The sequence below is a fragment of the Taurulus bubalis genome (genome assembly GCF_910589615.1).
Source record: "Taurulus bubalis genome assembly, chromosome: 11".
Lineage (NCBI taxonomy): Eukaryota > Metazoa > Chordata > Actinopteri > Perciformes > Cottidae > Taurulus > Taurulus bubalis.
This window is the reverse complement of record NC_136599.1, coordinates 10,710,638-10,729,831: the sequence shown is the minus strand read 5'-3', so window position 1 is coordinate 10,729,831 and position 19,194 is coordinate 10,710,638. Positions and strand designations below refer to the sequence as shown.

The window sequence follows — 19,194 nt, the reverse complement described above, 5'->3', positions numbered from 1 at the left end:
TTTGGTTGCAAAAGGCCAAGATGGTGACAGACAAAATACCATACTCAAGGCATCAAACCGTAGTCAACCAACCAACTAGTGATTGAGTCAACTTCTTATATACAGTCTATGGTTCAACCCCCACAACAGACGTGTCACAGTGTGTCTGGGCAAAACACTGACACGCTATTCTTGCTCAATCTTTGTTGCTTTCTCAGCTAAATAAAGTACTTAATTTATGTGATTTGTATTGTCTCATTGGTTATAAGAAGTCTTGTCCCTGACTCAGAATTCATTGAGGAATTTATTTCATGATTGCCAGCTGTCCCCACTTATCGCCACTGTGAAATACAGCTCCTTGTTTGATCTCAGTATGGAGTCAAATTTGGCCGCAGCTGCGCCCCAACCTAGGGATGTTATTTACAGTGTTTTTCGGGGGTTGTATTGTCTTTGTGTTTTTTTTTTAATTGTCTTCAACCCCCAACGTGTTTGTGTGTTTCTCTCCCAATTTCACACCCCTTCTGTCCATATTTGTGTGCCCACAGGGCAGAAACCTGGTCCCTCCAACATCAGGAGGGGTGAAGCTTAACTACACCGTGCTGATCGGAGAGACTCCCTGCTCCGTCACTGTGTCTGAGAGCCAGTTGCTCTGTGAGCCGCCCAACCTCACCGGACAATATAAAGTCATGGTCAGTATGGGAAAAGATCTGTGTGTTTGTTAGTGTCTATTTCATAACTTCCTCTTCCACTCTATTTCCGGTCAATCCCTGTATTTGCCGGCTTCTTCTTCATAATAGCTGGCCTCTAAACTTCATTATTCGTGCTCTCATCATTGTTCATTCAGCTGAAGAAAAGAGGTCAAAGTGAGACCAGCATGAGTGTGCTCTAGCTGTCAAAAGGTTCTGCCAGACTCCATGGCAATTATTTTTAGTTGTCTGTTCGCTTATTGAGTGCAAGCCCCAGACTATTTCCCTCTCAACATCAGCATGTAGGTGGCCACATGTGTTTGCACTTGGTATCAATTTCAGCAGGCAATATTTACTTATGATTTATGAGACTTGGCTCATGCATTGCTGTGTATCAATTATGTGCATCTTAAGACTAGTGATCAGATTGTTTTTAATACAATGCATCTTCCTCTGTGGTTTTTAGTTTTGAATATCTTCTAAACTACACTCATTTAAGATTAATTTCCATGTGCATGTTTGTGATGTATTTGTGTTTCTCTTCGCAGGTTCAGGTGGGTGGTCTTCACGTCTCTCCTGGTGCAGTCCACATCATGTCTGACAGCCTCCTGACCCTTCCGGCAATTGTCAGCATTGCTGCCGGCGGAGGCCTCCTTCTCATCATCGTCATCCTCGTCCTCATCGCCTACAAGCGAAAGTCACGTGAAAATGACCTCACCCTGAAGCGCTTGCAGATGCAAATGGATAACCTGGAGTCACGAGTTGCCCTAGAGTGCAAAGAAGGTAATTATTTAGAATAGTATAAGAGTCCGCCATTAGACCATGTGCAGCACTGTGCAAAAATCTACTGTTAGTCTTTAAATTGTAGAGGGCGATTATGGGTCTGCTTTGCTCCATTTGCAGCCAGTAATTTTAGAGGCTGCTCCATCACTCGTTTAGTTGAATAGGGCTGATGAATGCATTTACCTTCTGCAGACGGTAATCACATAACAGGCATAATTTGTGTATATAGTACAGAAAGTAAATTACTGGTGGTCTGGTGTGGTAAATAATACTGTGGAAATGTCTCCAAATCTGGGTCAGTGAATAGTCCTGGTTATATATCACAACACTTGTTTTAAGTAGTTAAGCCTGCATGCGTCCCGTCTCGTCTTGTAGTGAGTCCTCCCAGGTCTTATTGCTTTCTAGTTTTCATGCTGGATACAGATTCAACAACTAACTGACCCATGAATAGAGTGTTTTTCATTAGAGTTACCCCAACCACCACCCAGCGAGAGCCACATCATGCTTATTCACGGCTCAACCGGAGAGGGTTAAGCCATGTGTATCTTTGTTTGCAATGTGTGTGTTTTTATACCTGTGTGTTGTTGTGTGTGCATGTGTTTTGGTCCAAATATGAACGCTGAATGTCGTTAAGCGACAATGACATTGTGCCAGTATTGAGCACACGGGTGCATTGATACACTCTCCTTGCCCGCGGCTCAGGGTAAAGAGAGGGCACAGTTATCCGTCTGACCTTTGACCTTTCAAGTCACTGGGTTGAACACAGATAACTTCAGGTTGACCCCGAGCCATCACTCCAAATAGCAGTTCACAAAGAGCGCTCTATATGTCGCAGCATTCAGTTTTATATGAATTTATATTTAAAATAAACTCTGCTGATTTGCCCATGATGTCATCAACGGGGTCATTGTAGACAATCACTGAGGCCGCGGTTACACTTGTTTTTTCAATGCATCTTTTGTCACCCGATCATGCCAAGACACATTTAACTGTCAAGTTTCAATGCTACAAGATTAGATCTTGCTGGCTTCGATACGATCAGCCGTACAACATGCAGAGGTGACCTGGCTCGCATCGAACCTCAGTTAGGTGTTGACAGCATCTGTGCACAATCCGGGCAATTTATCAAACGTAGGTCTCGCAGCATCTCCAGGAGTTCCTCTCCTGCGTGAGAGTGAAGGGAAGAGAGGAGGAAAACTGGACCCGCCCGCTGTGTTAAACATTTCCTGATTTTGCTTCAAAACTAAAGTTTTTAATCAACTAAATATCTGGGAACTTTTATTATGAAGAATGTCTAGGAAAGTGTATTTATTATACTGATATTAGCAAAGCTATTTAGTATAATAAAACAAGTCTACTAATAAGCAGCAAAAATAACTAAAGACTTGTATTATGAAGAATTTAAAAGGAAACTAAACGTGACAATCTACTGATATAAAGCCACTCTTTTGACGAGGTCACATTGAAGTGTAAAGTGTTGACACATATGCGACAGCTGAGATGTGGCGCATCCGATCACAAAAAGTCGCATTGAAAAGACGAGTGTAACCACGGCCTGAGATAACTAAAGTGAGGTTTATGTTTGAGAGTGTGGAGGGGATTTCATCAGCCAGACATATTATATATCTCCTCCAGCCACCCCTGATCGGCTCTCCCAATGTGATTATGCAGTGGAGAAAAAAACAACATCCTATTGCAGCAAACTTTCAGGATGGTCCAAACTGATAGACAGACAGGCAAACAGGGGGAATCAGTCACACACAGGCAGCCTTGGGAAAGAAAAGATTAATGTTTTAACCATTAGCAGTGACCACGAGTGTAATGCCCCGCAGGGTGGATTTAGATGGGTACTTGGGTTCCTCCTTATGAGTATACACACTCTATGTGTGCCTGTAAGCCCATGTGTTGGTGTATAAACCCAGGAGTTGCAGGGGCCAGGTGCCAGGAGGTGTAAGGGCTAAGACTGGTTGGAGATGGCGGCATAGGGGACTGCTGCTGCTTCTGTGATAGGCTTCAGACAGGGAGCCTCCCCAAGGGCGGCGAAGCAGAGCAACAGAGCTGTGGGCCTGAACAGGAGTCAGTCAGGATGGAGCCAATTAACTAGTGCTCACCTGCAGCCTCACACTGAGATGACACACACTCTTTGGGGCCTTAGCTACAGCCAATTTACTGGCTGGGAGATAAAATTGAGTGAGAAAGGGAAACGTGTGTTTGAGAAAGAGAGAGAGAGAGTGAGGTCTGTGTTTTTTTAAGGGAGAGATGTGAAATATTGAGTTTCTCTGACATGAAGACTATCTTGGGCTTTAACTGTCAGCTTCGTGATAACGGCAGTAAACACTTTGAATATGAGAAGGATTCACGTATTTCTTCCCTGAGGATTAAAGAGTGGTTTTATTCTCGTGCTGCATGCCTCCAAATATTTCCTCAAACTGGTCTCTCTTTCTTGTCTCCCTTCTCTCCCAGCCTTTGCAGAGCTGCAGACAGACATCAATGAGCTGACTAGTGACCTAGACAGAGCAGGTATCCCGCATCTGGACTACAGGACGTACGCAATGAGGGTTCTCTTCCCCGGCATAGAGGATCATCCTGTCCTCAGAGAACTGGAGGTAATGGGAGAAAGATGGTGGGCAAGAAAGAGAGATATTAGAAAGAAGACAACGAGGCAGCAAATGCATGAAAGGACAAGAGAAAGTCAAACTGAGGGGAAAAGAGAGATAGGGAGAGAGAAGTAGATTGTGTCTGCCTTTACCGCTCTCTCTGCAGGGTAAGCTCTATAAGCGGGAAAAGGGCTTGAGGGGGAAAGGATACCAGTGCGCCACTTTCTTTCTAGCCTCTGGCCTCACAAACATACACACATATTGCCAACCATGCTGGGCAGCACACATATATACACCTTACATGCAAGCTTCCTCATGGAAAACAGGGTCCCAGCGCATGGTTATTTCATCCACCAGTGGCTGCAGTATGAGAGGTAATGAACTGAGTAATTCCCTATCCTCAAGCAGGACTGTGGGGTTCTCCATTGGGAGGAAAACCTGGCTGGTTAACACTTTTTCGCTCCTCTTCATGGGGCCAGAGTGGTGATGGGAAATGAGTTCATTTTATGTGGAACACAGTCTAAAGGATGAAACTCTGGGATAAAAAGATTCATCCTGATAGAGGTGCACCATTTGATGTGTTGATAGCGTGTGATGCAGGGGATGGTGGTTTACCGGCAGGAAGTTGCATGGCAAGGTAGAGGGATGGTGGTCCAGATCAGACTACCCTTGTGTGGTAGAGGTCAAAGTGTCACTTCTTTACTACAGTGATATTCAGTAAGCTGCATACGCTTGTGACAAGTTTCTCATCTTTTTTTTTTTTCAAAAGGACCCAGTTTCGATTCTCAAACTTTTGAAATACACTAACGTATACTTAAACAAAGAAAGTGAGTTTTGTCACTTTGGGTTGGTTTTACTCTGGCAAGTTATTTGACATTTGACTGAAAGTGAAATGGCAGCTAACTCAGTGCACAATGCATTTTAACAGACCCGGGTCAATAATTGATTAAGATCTTCTCAGTTACTCACCACGAGTGGGCGCTTCTGTCTGGCTGGACTGAAACATGAGTGAGGGTTTTGGTGCCTTTGAAAAATAATCTTTATTTTCTGTGAGACAAGGTCAAGATGAGAGTTGAGGAGCAACAATCCTTTTTCAAAACACATTCAGCTCATTGAAGTTATTACTGGCCAATGTATTATTCAAATTAGTGCTGGAATCTTATTAGCACTAACAAACATTCTTCTCCCTCCCTCTTCTGTCCAGGTGTCAGGGAATGGCCAGCTGAATGTGGAAAAAGCCCTGAAGCTGTTTGGACAGCTCATCAACAACAAGGTCTTTCTGCTCACCTTCATCCGAACGCTAGAAATGCAGCGCTCCTTCTCCATGAGGGACCGTGGCAACGTGGCCTCGCTTATCATGACGGCCCTGCAGGGGCGCCTGGAGTACGCCACCGACGTCCTGAAACACCTGCTGTCGGACCTCATTGACCGCAACCTGGAGAGCAAGAACCACCCCAAACTGCTGCTGCGCAGGTAACACAGCGCACTATAATGTCCTGTCACATCGGGATCACATAACTCACATTGCATGTTGGTTTTTGAGTGACTGATTAGATCGGCGGAAAAACAATATATATATGTTGTTTTTTTCCCGCCGATACCGAATTGATGATATTAGATGAGCGTTGTCGTTGTCTTGCTATAGCAGCAAGAATAGAAGGTTCCTCACCTTGTTGACAGCCTTCCCTAAAAAACGGACAGTTTTGTTATGGTTCACACTGACCTTTAGGTGGTTGAACATTTTTGTTATCCTTTTTAAGAAGAAGATCTTGGAATTAGTAGTTTTAGTTATGTATAATTAGCTACTTAGAGCTAGTGTTAGGACATTAAAGAGGTCATAATTCTGTCTCTATCTATTTTATATAACTGTGAAAATGTCTCCTTATAATAACAGTATTTATTCAAGTTTGTCCATTGGGGGTTTCCGTACACTTGCGGATCAACAACTCCTGTCATAAGAGGGTTTGGTTCAGTTGGTGGCAACTGCATTGAAAAGTTATTATTTGATGACGAATATGATTGACATTAATGTTCCTACTTTGACTTTTGAATGATTAAAAAGTAGAAAGAGAAGTGAATTCACTTAAATCAATGTAAACAAACAGCATTATCATATTCAGAGAAATCCCCTAATCCTCAGTAACACCGTATGCTCTTCAAAACAATTTCAGTTGTTTAATTTGATTAATTTCAGTCAGGAAGATTGAGAACATATTGTATCACTGTGTATTGCTGAATATGCAAGCGTGTTCTCAGAGGATAGTTTTGCAGTCCTAATTTAAAAACATGTAAAAAAGTGCAAGGCTGTAGGAGGATGTTGATGCTCATAGACAGATGGATGGGGATTCATTTTGAGCTGTATGCTCTTCCCTCTTTTTCTTGTGGGTGGATGCATTCTGATTTTCCCCTGTGTTCCTTTGTCGACGCTTCACAGAATAAGGCTTGTAATGAGTGCTAACAGTATGTCTACAATATGCCGAGATAAACGCAGAGCACTCTTCGCATCAGGAGAAACATCTCGATTCTCTGCATAATTCCGTATCCTCTCTCGCGTTCTGTCCCTTCCCTGCTCTTTCCCAATGCCAATGTCAGTCTCACTTATCCTCCAGGCTCGGGGTCCTTATAAAACATTCAGAAACGATTCGACGTAACTTTCTTCATTTTTTCCTATCTTTGTCTCCAGTGTACATTGTTTTCCGGGGGATTCAGGGTGATGTGCTGAAACTTTAAACACCTGCCAAGTCTTTGTCCAAGTGTCCTCAGCTGCTTTGGTGGCTCTGTAGTCAGAGAACAGGTTAAAGGACTGACTATAGTCCACTCAAAAGGTGCAGAATGTTTGAAGCACAGTTCTGTGAACAGTCTCTCTTAAAGCTTGACTGCTCTGGACATGATTTTGATTATATCTGCATGACTAATAAGCACAGACAAAGAGAGCAGGCAGCCGCTGTACCTTCAAACAACACCTTCGTTCTCATGTTAATGTTCCCTTCGTGTCTCTATTTTTTATTTATTTTTATATTAATAGTCAGAGTAAATAATTGCTCGGTGGAAAAGACAACGCACTGAAGCAAATAGAGAATGAGGTTGAAAAGACAGAAGTGGACGAAAGCGAAGCAGCATCAAATGGACCTGGATTAAGCTGTTATTTCACATGACAGCAGGTTTTCCCTATCCTCTCTCATTAGGAACACAGTGGTACGTAGTCCTCGGATCCTGTCGTCGCAGCCTTGAGGCTAAATGTCCTATAGATTTTACATTTCACTCTCCTTTTTTTCTGAAGAATTTAAGGGATTATCGATTTGACATGGCTCTTTGGTGTTATTGTAGCACTCATCGCCTTTTTTTGAGAAAAGCCGACGGTCAAGCTAGCGTGCTCCCCAGCACACTCCTGTGAACACACACACACACACACATACACACACACACACACACACACACACACACAGGTGTCTACGATCACAGCCAAATTGAGTACGTCTTAAAGCAGTAATTGTGTTTGCACAAGACATGGAGAGAGGCTTCTGAGCTCTGCTTTATCGTAAATGAATTATTAGTAACCTTTCAGTCCCTGCTGGGCCGACGTCACATGGCTATAGGAGAGCACCGACATACAGGAAAAACCTTCAGGTCGCCCAACCCGCTTCCTGTTCTCATGTATATTAGAGTGGGTTGAAATTGCTTCCCAAGACATGTTTGAGTTGTAGCAAAGAACTTTGCTTTTTTTTCTTCTGCTGAGCTGTCATTGAATGCTTCTCTCTAGAGGGGACTATGTCCACAAGCTAGCGTGCAGACCTTTTAGGAGGAAACCATAATCTCTCAAGTATTACAGACAAAGATGCAAAAATAGTTCTATCTGTCATGGTGTGTTAGCATGTTATCCACATGATTCCTAAGTGATATATAATGTATCGTGTAGTTTACATCCAAAAGGTTGTTTATTGAATGATGCAACTTGCAATATGTTATGTCTGTGGCCCCAAACCCATTTGTTTGTAAATTTGTAAAGATGTAAATATACCTCAAAAATATTATTTACAGCAGCAAGGAGGTGAATCTGGATGTCGACTCCAAATAATAATATATAATATGTGATTTTGGGTAAACGATGGATTTCTATGGCACAGAGGAACAAGCAACTGAATATCTGTTGTTGGCTACACAGGCAATACATGTTAGTAAGATATAAAGAATATATCTTGAAACCTTTACAGGAAGTAGTGTTTGGAGTATATGTGCTGTATAATGTATATGTGTAGAACAGATTGTAGGTACTGTATGTGCTCACGGTCCAGAGGGAAGCTATGGCACAGCAGCACTGTGGTACGATGTGGTTGCTCCAGCAAAGCAAGACGCCCTTAATTATTTAGCTCCATTCAGCGCGGTGAGAAGATGGAGTACTATGCCATCACCAGCCACAGCTCCAATGGAAAGCAGAGGACAAGAGGGGAGCGAGAGCAAAACATGAGGAGAAGAGTTGAGAATGTGGAAGAGCCAGAGCAGTGGAGGTGTATATTAGAACCAATTGCAGTTCAACAAGTAATGAACAAAATAATTATTTTTAATTGAATGGAGGTTCTGAATGCTGTCCGCAGAGTGTTTTCCAAGTTTCTTGGCCAGCACGTTGAAGATGCTGCATGTAAACTTGTCCTCTGATTAGCATTAACACGGTGTCTCTGCATGCCTCTCACTATCTCTGTATGCCTCCAACATGCCCATTATCTGTATTCCTCCCACACGGTTATCTCCTGATAGTATTGTTTACAGTTAGAAGATGTACTCACTACACTTTATTGGGAATGATGATATTTAATTGACTTATAGCAGTCTGCAGTTGCTACAATCTTAGCCTATTATAGAGTCCTCACTATAGATATGGCTATAATCATTTCCGATTTTTAATAAAAAAGTAATGAGGAATATGGCTCTCTCTGCTAGTTTGCAGGGCTAAAGGTGGATTGAATAAAATGGCTAGTTAAAATAACATCCCTCTTCTCCGACAAGATCAGCTACATTTTCTGACAGTAGACTTGACCTAGTAGCACCTAATGTGCTTCCAGTAGATCATATATATGCGTTTCACAGGCTTCATGAAATTCCCATTAATTTGAATGTGTGTCCCTCTCCTGAAAGAAGTCGAATGAGCTGAAGTGCATTTCATGAGTAGATGCTATGAGCGTGGGTACCATCCACCTTGTTAGCAAATTGACCAAAATGCATCCCCCTTGTTAACCCAGTGGCAGACAGAGTGCAGGGGCAGAGGGGTTGTTCAGTCTGACTCATTGATAATTTATCTAACTGACATTTGTCCAAGTTTTCTTTAGCGGTAATAGTAGTAATAGTAGCAGCTGCGCCGCTTTCCCTCTGCAAGGTGGCTGCCAGAGCTGAAGGAAACAAAAACGGGTCTGTCCCCCTTTTGAGAAATTAACAGATCGCCGACCGTATATAATTGAAGGAAAATGGATGCATGTGAAAAGCCTCTTGGCATATTAAGCGGGGTGGAAGTAGTTACTGAGGCTACAATAAATGCAGCAGACATTGGCTCATGTCATTGGCTGAGTATGACGGTCGGCTTGATGTGTTTGAATGCCAGAGGAGTCTGTAATGCGCTATGTTGAAGTTGGTCTGTGGCACAGACTCGTTTTCTTATTAGGCTCCTCCTTAAATGCCAGATCCCATTTCACCATCCATCTGACCAGCCCAGTGAAAACAAATTCTGGCATGTATAGTATCTCGCCTTTTTGCAGCGGAGATATAATATCCCCAGTCAGTTAAGTTTGTTTGAAGGGTGCACTCGTGCTCTTCTGAGGCGTGTTTCTCAAAAGAAACTCTAGTCTCTTTTGTATTTAAAGATTTGTGTTGCCTGCCACTAGCTTTGTCTTTATAGGGATACGTTTTTAGCTGGTAGACACTCGCATTCTCCTAAAAGCTTTTTGAAAGCAACATCTAAGCTTTGACAATGTGTTTGATTCCCTCAAAATCTCCAGAGCGCTAAGTGGAACTGATGCTGCACCTCTTGGTGTTTGATTGTATTTCGCTACATTGGTGAAATACGTTCTTGCGCTCGTTTTCTCTCGGTGCCCTACCTCTCCATCGCTCATCCCACCCGTCCTTATGTCTGTTGTCATTTCACAGCCTCTCTGTCCTGGCCATTATTATTGAAACTCTTCTGGTGCATGATGACCACGCCAGAACATTCTTTAATAGCAAGCCACTTCTTTATCAAACTCTATTCTCGCCATCTTCTACATTCAAGTTCAGCCAAAACCACTCTCTTTACACAGTTTCCTCCTCTTCTTTATAATGCTCTTTTAATGGAATCACAGAACATTGCCTCTATCACCTTGAGACTTTTCAATCTTGTATTATTTTTCTCCTCAGCATTTTTCTAATGAGATTTCCACCCATGCAGAGCAATGGAGTACAGCGTTATTAAGAGAGGGAGTATTGTGTTTAGCATTAGTTTCATTGAAAGACATTCCACTGCCTGCTAATAAAGCCGAGATGCCATTAGGAGACCAGAAATGGGAGGGGGGGGAAGCCCCTCTTAAACACTATGTGGGATAATAAAATCCTGATGTTCATTAATGAAACTCAATTAATAGATAGAAGGAAGTGGAGGCGGATGAGGAGGAGGACACGAAGCAAAGGAGAAGGCGGAGAACAAAGTGCGTCTCCCCCTCCGACATTCAAAAGGAGAGATATTAAGGAGAGTCAGCACAGCCCCCACAAAAAAGGCTTCATTCAACTTCTTTCTTCGGGACTTGCTGAGCTTATTAAAATGCTTAATAGGTTCCATTAACTTCTAACGCACTCAAGTCTCATACAAGCTGGGAGGGGCGCATGGTAAGCATGGAAGACAGGTGAATTATTGTAAAAGGAGGGCAATTACAGAGGGATTTGAGGTATTGTCCACACAAAAAAGATCCACAACATATATCTATATATTTTTGTGTTGTGCTGCATTGTCAAGGTGCAGTCTGTGAATTATATATGTGTATATCTTTAACTATCCATGTATACTCCCACCTGTGTGTTAGTATATGTCAGAATGACAAAGAAGGAAAAAGCACAGACCATGTGTGTGCCCATCAAAGAGGATGCCGACCCATCACACACACACACACACACACACACACACACACACACACACACACACACACACACACACACGAGCATGCACTTCTTTTGCAGCTCCTCAGCAATGTTTACTCTCTCCTCCTCAAGCTGTAACTGAGGGAACTAATCTACATCTTTCTCCCCTCCCCGCTGGCACATCACACTTCAAATAGACTGTCACCCAGCTCTCCATCTTCTCGACGAGCTGCCAGTAGACCGGCCAGCAGTCACATTCTCAGAGGAATAGCCTCCTGGCATGGGAGACAACATCATGTTGTCATTCAAAACAAAATATAACCTCTGCTCCACTGTCCTGCTAATGTAGGAGAGTTCTGTAATCACAAGCGAAAGCGAGAGATAGGGAGAGAGAGAGTTTGAAGAAGAAGTCTCACTCTATCTCAATTTAATGAGACGGGAAGAATGACTGACACTTTCTCTTGTCTCACTGACTAAAATCGTCACTGTTGTAACCTCCCCTGACTCAGACTATCCTGCAGGGACTTCTGTTTCGGTTCCAGACTCTTGCTTATAGCCCTCGAACACGAATTCACGCAATTATCTCCATAATAGTCATAATTTCTCCCTAGGTCCATTCAGAGCCTGAATAGGTATAATCATCCCTCGCACTATTTAGCTCAGAGGAGACGAAAGCCTTCCAGCCTACCTTAATACCTGGCTGCTTCATTTCCTGCTAATCCCCAGTTCAGCGCATTGCGCTGTAAGGCCCCTTTATCATATACACCAGAGTAATCACAGTGATTTAGAAGGTCAGTTAAAAAAAAACAAATTTCAATGCATTGACATTTTAAATTGGCAACACGTGGACAACTGGAGGGATTGGTTGCAGCCAGGTGACACATGCTGTCACACTCTTGCAAATGGAAGTGAAGTCATGTATGTGGCACTTTATCAGGGCATCTTATCTTTTGATTAGTGTGTGTAGACATTGGCGTAGGAAGTGGGGCACTAAGGCTGTTTTTTTTCTGTCTGCCTATTGTTAAACTGTATAGCTGAGCCTTCGCCGGGTGAATGTGCATCGATAGATCCTCTCGTATGAAATGGATATATCTTCACTGTCCTGCATTATAAATAATAGTGACCCATACGCCACCCTCTTTCTCCCCTTGCAGCTCTCGTGCATTAGCTCCTTTTGGGTGACTTTGTAGTTGCTGTAGCTGCTTCGACATACAGCATGTTTAATATCAGGTTTGCTTTTTAAAAATCTGGGTTTTCTCAGCGTTTTTTGCACTCTGTAAAAACTACTTGGAGAACATGTGGACGGGCCAACGCACAATGTTGCTGGAATTTATTGATTCCATTTTCACCGCCTGCAAAAGCAGTATGATATTGCGGATGAGTGCGAATCACCTACCAGTCATTCTGTTAGAATGCCTGGTCGGGAACTGGTTGTTTACTAATGTCGGATGCCATGTACTGATAAGCTCATGGATAAAACAATGTTCTGTGTTCTGAATATGAGATTTACAGACTATGATTTTACAGGGCAAACATTGACGGAATAATTAAATGTTTGTGCTTATGCTTTTTGAGACATTGCCTGTAGCAATAATAATGGTCCGAAAATGATGTACTGAAATGATTCCTCGTTTTCCTCGTCCCTGGTAGCATCCTTTTCAGAGCTGGCAGAAGTATTGACGGATATAATGGTGTGTGTGGACCAAAAGCGGACTGGTAAATCCATTTCCAATCCAAAGCAGTTTTTGTTATTGGTGTCAAGCAAACAACACAAAAGAGCAGCGCAGAAGCGTTTTTACAAGATGAGCTTGTTGTTGCTATTCACCTCATGTGCTTGTCCACGCAAGCTGCACAGAACTAACCCTTTCATCTGTGCTTCATGCTCATTAACCATTCCCACCTGGCTGTTTGGTGTTCTGCCTTTTCTTTTTAAATTCAACCTCTGTTTCTCTCGTGTTCCATGATGCTGCTAATGAGGCAGAGGAGGATGGGGGGGATGTTTGTCTGGCATTCAGAGAAAGATATGAGCTACAAAAAAAAGAGCTACACACAGTCCTCTCATGTGCTCTGTGGTAGAAACAGTCGAGAGGTCATTGCACACTTGTGTGTTTTCATGCCCAATCAAGCCCAGCAGCAAGCTGTAGCTCCATGTGTGATTGACTGGGAAGGGAGACGAGGTAGGGGAGGTGGATGAGAGGGACATGAGAGGGGAAGAGAGGAGATCGTTTTGGCTGTGATCAGGCGTTACCTGGCTGTGACAGCACTCGTCTCTCTCAACAGCTGAGGCTTGTCGCAGCTGCTGATGTCCCGCTGTGTTCAACCACACGTGAATACACACACACACGCACACACACACACACACACACACACACACAACACATCCGCTCACATCCAAGCGTACTCAATCACACACTCTTTTTAACATGTCCACGCACACACACAGAGATGCCCTCTCTCTGCTCGCCTCCGCTCTGCTCACTCACTGTGACCACAGAGTTGCAGGCAGCACACATGCAAAACCGAACGCCAGGATGCACCCGCCCAGGATGCCAAGATAACCTCCCTGGAGTCTTGTGCATATCCTCATGAATTATGCATCTCTAGTATTATCTAAAGGCTTTGGAATATCAAGAGAAAGAATAGAGTTCAATTCTGTTTTTCCCATTTAAAACAAATCGAAATTGTGATTTCAGAACGGAGTCGGTTGCAGAGAAGATGCTTACAAACTGGTTCGCCTTCCTCCTCCACAAGTTCCTCAAGGTCGGTACACCAAGCAGCAACACATTGTGTGTTTGTATGTGATCACACGTACAAATATAAAGCTACCCTGTGTATCTTATTAATATCCTAAATCAAAAGTGTGATTGGACATGATTAGATATTTACATGTTTTCGTGGTAGGTGTTTTCGGTCTAGGGATTTTTGTGTGTGTTTATGCTGTGCTGTTCTCTCATGTGTGAATCTGTGGGTTGTGTGTGTCTGTCTGTGTGTGTGTGTGTGTTCACAGGAGTGTGCTGGTGAGCCTCTGTTCATGCTGTACTGCGCCATCAAGCAGCAGATGGAAAAGGGGCCCATCGACGCCATCACTGGAGAGGCCCGCTACTCCCTTAGTGAAGACAAGCTCATCCGGCAGCAGATCGAGTACAAAACCTTGGTACGTCACAGTCCACAAGGCTCACACACCCCCACACACACACACACACACACACACACACACACACACACACACACACACACAGGTAGAACCAAAAGATGTACTGTGAAATACACACATGTACCCAAAAGCACACACTTTTTTCCCACTTAAATTTTTGACCACAAATCATTTTCAAGATAGCATAGCTTGTTCTGCTGTGTTAGGATTTTGTTCCTCGCTGGATGAGAAGAAAATAAACTAATGATCCCACAGGCTCCAGTGTTGGTCCAACATCAGGGTAGGTGGCTGTGGAGATTGGAACACACCAAACAGCCATCTGTACACACACATGCACACACACACACACACACACACACACACACACACACACACACAAAACCCACTCACGCAGCCAGCATGTGACATGACAATGCTCTGATTGCTCTGACTGGGAATTTAGCTCATTACGTGCTAATACCCTGGCAGAGCTGGAAATTGGTGTCCCGCCGAAGGTGTGAAATTAGATTTTGGGATGCCAGTGAGAGCGGAAATGGTTTCTCAAAGCTCCTGCCATGCTGCAAGAAGACTCTAATGAGGGTGAAGCCTCAAGCTGGACCCATGTCAGGACAGTAACAGAATACCTCTTCCTGTGCTTCCTCATTTCCTTCTGTGATTTTTCTGTCTTTTTCTCTCTCCCCTTCTACCCATCTGTACAAACCAGACCCTGAACTGTGTGAACCCCGACAATGAGAACAGTCCAGAGATTCCGGTCAAGGTGCTGAACTGTGACACCATCACCCAAGTGAAGGAGAAGATACTGGACGCGGTTTACAAGAACATGCCCTATTCTCAGCGGCCACGTGCCGTCGACATGGACCTTGGTATGAAACACACACACATGCAACCACACACACACACATGCACAATTCACAGATGCAGTTGGCAGGTTTAAAGTCCCTCACACCCACAGATTAATGTATCAGTGGAAGAAAACCTAGCCATGTGTACAGATTATCAGTGCATTAGTGTGATAAAAGCTGTGTTCCAGCAGCCCAGACATCCAGCCAGCCAGCCTGTGCTGCTGCTGCCAGGCCTTCTATCAAGCTGACTGACAGTGTGCGCTGCATCCCTCCGTCTGGCGGCTCCCGCTGCCTGGCAGTGCCAATAAGACACAGTAGCTTGAGATAGAGAAATGTGCGTCTCTGGATGTTTGTGTGCTATTGCATCCGTGACGCAGCAGTCCGACTGACCCAGGTGAGAGCTGACAGACGGGCTCGCCAGACTCACGCCGGGCTCCACTCCCACGCAGTCTGCCACTTCCATCCTCGCCTGTCCGTACCTTGCCTCTCATTTCCCTGTCCCTCGCAGTTTCTCTCACTTCACATGGGTGCTAAAAACAAAAGACCCCCTGCGCTTTGTGGCAAATCAGCACGCCGTCCATCACTCCACAATATGGCGCTGTGTCCATACATGGGATGCCCTGATGCATACTACTTGTATGTATGTGTAGTTTAGACAGGGGATGCACCAATCGAATCTTTTCAGTCTTATTACTTTACTTTGGATGATACCGAGTATCGATCCAATTATTAATAGGCTGTATGCCTCACTGTGTGGAAATTATCGGGATTATTCTCGAATGTGTAAGGTAACATCAGGCTGGACTTAAACATGCTTTACGTTGCAAAGTAAAATGCAACAAATACATACATATATTTAAATGTATTTAATTGTTATCTATTATTAAAATAATTACAATTCCAGTATATAATATATAAACATAGAATTTAATTGAATAGATCGGCCCCATTGTCACAGATACCCGATACAGATATTTGAGCCAGACTCATTCTCATATCAGCATTGGTGCCTCCCTAGTTAAGACGGTTTCGGGAGGATGTTGTGCCAGGCAGAGATGTCATGTGGTCGCCTGGCAGAGGCACAAAGTAATAAAACCCAGTCAACGGAGGAGAAAATCAATGATCACTCCCAGCATGAGAGCCACACTGCCTGTCCACTTCCCCGTCAACACCCTTATTATCATTTCAATCAGACGAGACTCCAGAATAGAATGAACAATAATGTATTACACATGCATAAGAAATGAATAGGGCAAAGTCTTTAGCGATTGGGCTCCATCCTGGAGTAGTATAATAGAGGGGTAGTGATGCTGAGGTCAGAGAAGGCATAATCCCCCTGAAGTTGAGACGCTGGTGGTGATGGTGATGATGAAGGGAGCTGCAATCCGATGATGAATGAGGAGCATGACTGTGATGCCGGCTGGAGGTGACCGGGGTGGAGGAGGGTTGCATCTGATTGTGCTGCAATGACAACTGACAGCAGCAGAGAGGAGACATTTTGTTTAAGGTTTGTGCCTAAAATCAGCTGGTAGAGTAGACACAGGGAGCGAGCGACTGAGAAAGTATGAATAAAAAGGAGTGGAAGGAGAGTCTTCGTGACTGAACTTCCGCTGAGCCACTGCCCTCCACCTGTGCTGCTTATAGCCTCCACCTGTTTCCCCCTGCTTCCAATTTTCTCCTTTTCAAAGGAGCTGATTTTCTCATAGATAGCGTTTTCATCCTTTCTTGCCTGCTCCACTCTTCTCTTCTTTCTGACCCTGACGGGCCGGCTGTGGCATATGCTAATAGCGCGCCATTTCCACGACACAAGTACCAATTAAGGCATGCAGGCTGCCTGCATATACATCTTGAAATCGTTTTTGTGTAATGTTTAATTAAGATGCGTGTCAATCCAAGTCTGTGAGAGAAGTACGCTTGTCGGGAGCCGTATACAAGAACGCCGGCTGCTGATATTGACTCATCTGGGTAATGTGTGAAGAGAGCTCTCTTTGGGACTCATGTAGGCTGACGTTCCACCGACTGAAAGGTGAACGAGGTTTGAAAGAGAAGTGTTTAAAGAGTTTGTTTTGTGTGATGTGAGAACGTAGGTTTATTTTAGCACACTCCACGATTGCCTTGCAAGGTAACTGGTTTTGAAGGCATTGAACACAGCACACGCCACGGCATTACCCACATGTTCATTCAAAGCAGATGTGCGCGTCTTGAACACAAGGTGGTTTCAAGTTGTACATGTTTAAAACGTGACCCCCCGGACCTCTCCACTGGAAAAAAAACAACACAAATAGCATTCGTTGTGGCGCACTATGACACGTACTTTGCAAAAGCAGCCGTGTATAATCTAGATTGTGTTTTGTGTCCTCAGAGTGGCGCCAGGGGCGAATGGCTCGTGTGGTGTTGCAGGATGAAGACATCACCACCAAGATAGAAAATGACTGGAAGAGACTCAACACTCTGATGCACTATCAGGTAAATATACACAAAGGCTTTACTACGATATTTACCTTAATTAACTCTCAAACTTCAAGTTCATTTCAGTTCAATTTCTGCTGTAACTTTGATTATGGAAATTTCCCCACATACCCTGCAAAACTTTGATATGCTTCCCCGCTCTAGACTTTTAGGCAGCCAATTTTCTGCTCCTCATTTGCATGCCCTTGCTTGGTGTAATCCAAGTGACAGAGTAGAGGACAATTACTGTACAGGTGGCAGGAGAGATGAACTCTCAGCATCTCAGCCGATACTCCTCCCTCCTCCCTGGAGAGAGGAAGCTGCTCCAGTCAGGAGGACGGCATCTCTCTCTCTCTCTCTCTCTCTCTCTCTCTCTCTCTCTCTCTCTCTCTCTCTCTCTCTCTCTCTCTCTTTCTCGCTCTCTCTCTCTTTCTCTCTCTGCCCCGTTGACTCCTACGCTGGCAACAATTAGACCCGCTGTGACTGCCTGCTTCTGTCTCTTCACATGTAGAACCTCGATTCACACCGCGCAATTTTCGGGGCCCGTGGGCTCACCTGTTCCCCCCTGTTTAACGGAGAGCAAAGTGGAAGGCTAAAGAGGGGGAACAACTTTTAGTTCTGCATTTTTCAGGACAATTTATGGCTGCTGAGGTTCTAAACGAAAAAAAGGGAGAGCAGCAGGCAGTTAGAGGAAGCCAGAGTGAGATAATAACGAGAAATAAAAAGGAATAAAAAAAAAAAGGAACAGGCACCGCAGAATGAGCAGCCAGCCTTTTCAGCAGGTCATGAATCTTTCGCAGCACATGCTCAGCCAACTCTCATTAGTCAACCAAGGGGGACCATCTGCTTAAAGACTGCATGAGGCTCGGTTCTGGGCTACCTGGTCAAGAGCAGAGGCGGGGTCTGCGATGCAGCTGTGGCAGGAAGGGCGGGGGCTGGATACCTGGTGCTGTGGGGCCAAGGTATGTAGATCCATATAGGAGAAGAACATAGGGACGAGGTCTGGTGAGGCTCAAGCTCTCACACTGGGGGTCACTCTGAACTCCTGCCCCAGCAGAGTAAACGGAATAATGTAACAGCTGTAGGAGTCATTAGAAGAAGGGACACGTCATAGTGTCCTTCACCAAGGACTTGGCACCATGCAGCTTCTTTCCCCTTTGTCTTCCCTCCCTTGTCGCTCTCCTTTCTGTCCTCACTTTCATTGTCTCCACTTTCTGTTTACATTTGTCCTGACCCACTTAACATGTTTTCCTTCTCGCCCACTGCATTCCTTTTGCACTAATTTCCTCCTCTCTCCCTCTCTTGTTCTGAGCACCTATTCTCTGGTCTCTGCAGTGCTTTAGTCCAATAGTGCAATATGTTCCACCTCCACACCATAATGGGCTTCTCTGTTGTCGTTGTTGTTTTTTTGCAATCCTTTGCATCGCAGTCTGTCTGCCATCGTTAGCCAAGGGAGATGCTACGGGGAACACGGTAACACGCGTGTTGCTGCTTCGCTTATTCGTTCGCTCAATAGCAGATCTAAGGACTCCTATTGATCAGGCATCTGAGGTTCCTTGTGCAGAACATAAGGCCCGACACTGTGCAACTTCAGAGGAGATGCCGGCGGAGCG

General features: G+C 44.3%; 1 protein-coding gene across 1 annotated transcript in view; it reads left to right on the top strand.

Moving 5' to 3' along the window:
• plxna2 (plexin A2) overlaps positions 1-19,194 on the top strand; it is a gene marked incomplete at both ends in the record, with an annotated part of 149,469 nt that overhangs the window by 117,951 nt on the left and 12,324 nt on the right. The window contains 8 exons of the mRNA XM_079226716.1: positions 525-668; positions 1,214-1,448; positions 3,912-4,054; positions 5,250-5,518; positions 13,831-13,897; positions 14,145-14,291; positions 14,995-15,154; positions 17,496-17,599. Coding sequence (XP_079082842.1) covers positions 525-668; positions 1,214-1,448; positions 3,912-4,054; positions 5,250-5,518; positions 13,831-13,897; positions 14,145-14,291; positions 14,995-15,154; positions 17,496-17,599 — 1,269 coding nt within the window. The remainder of the gene's footprint in view (positions 1-524; positions 669-1,213; positions 1,449-3,911; positions 4,055-5,249; positions 5,519-13,830; positions 13,898-14,144; positions 14,292-14,994; positions 15,155-17,495; positions 17,600-19,194) is intronic.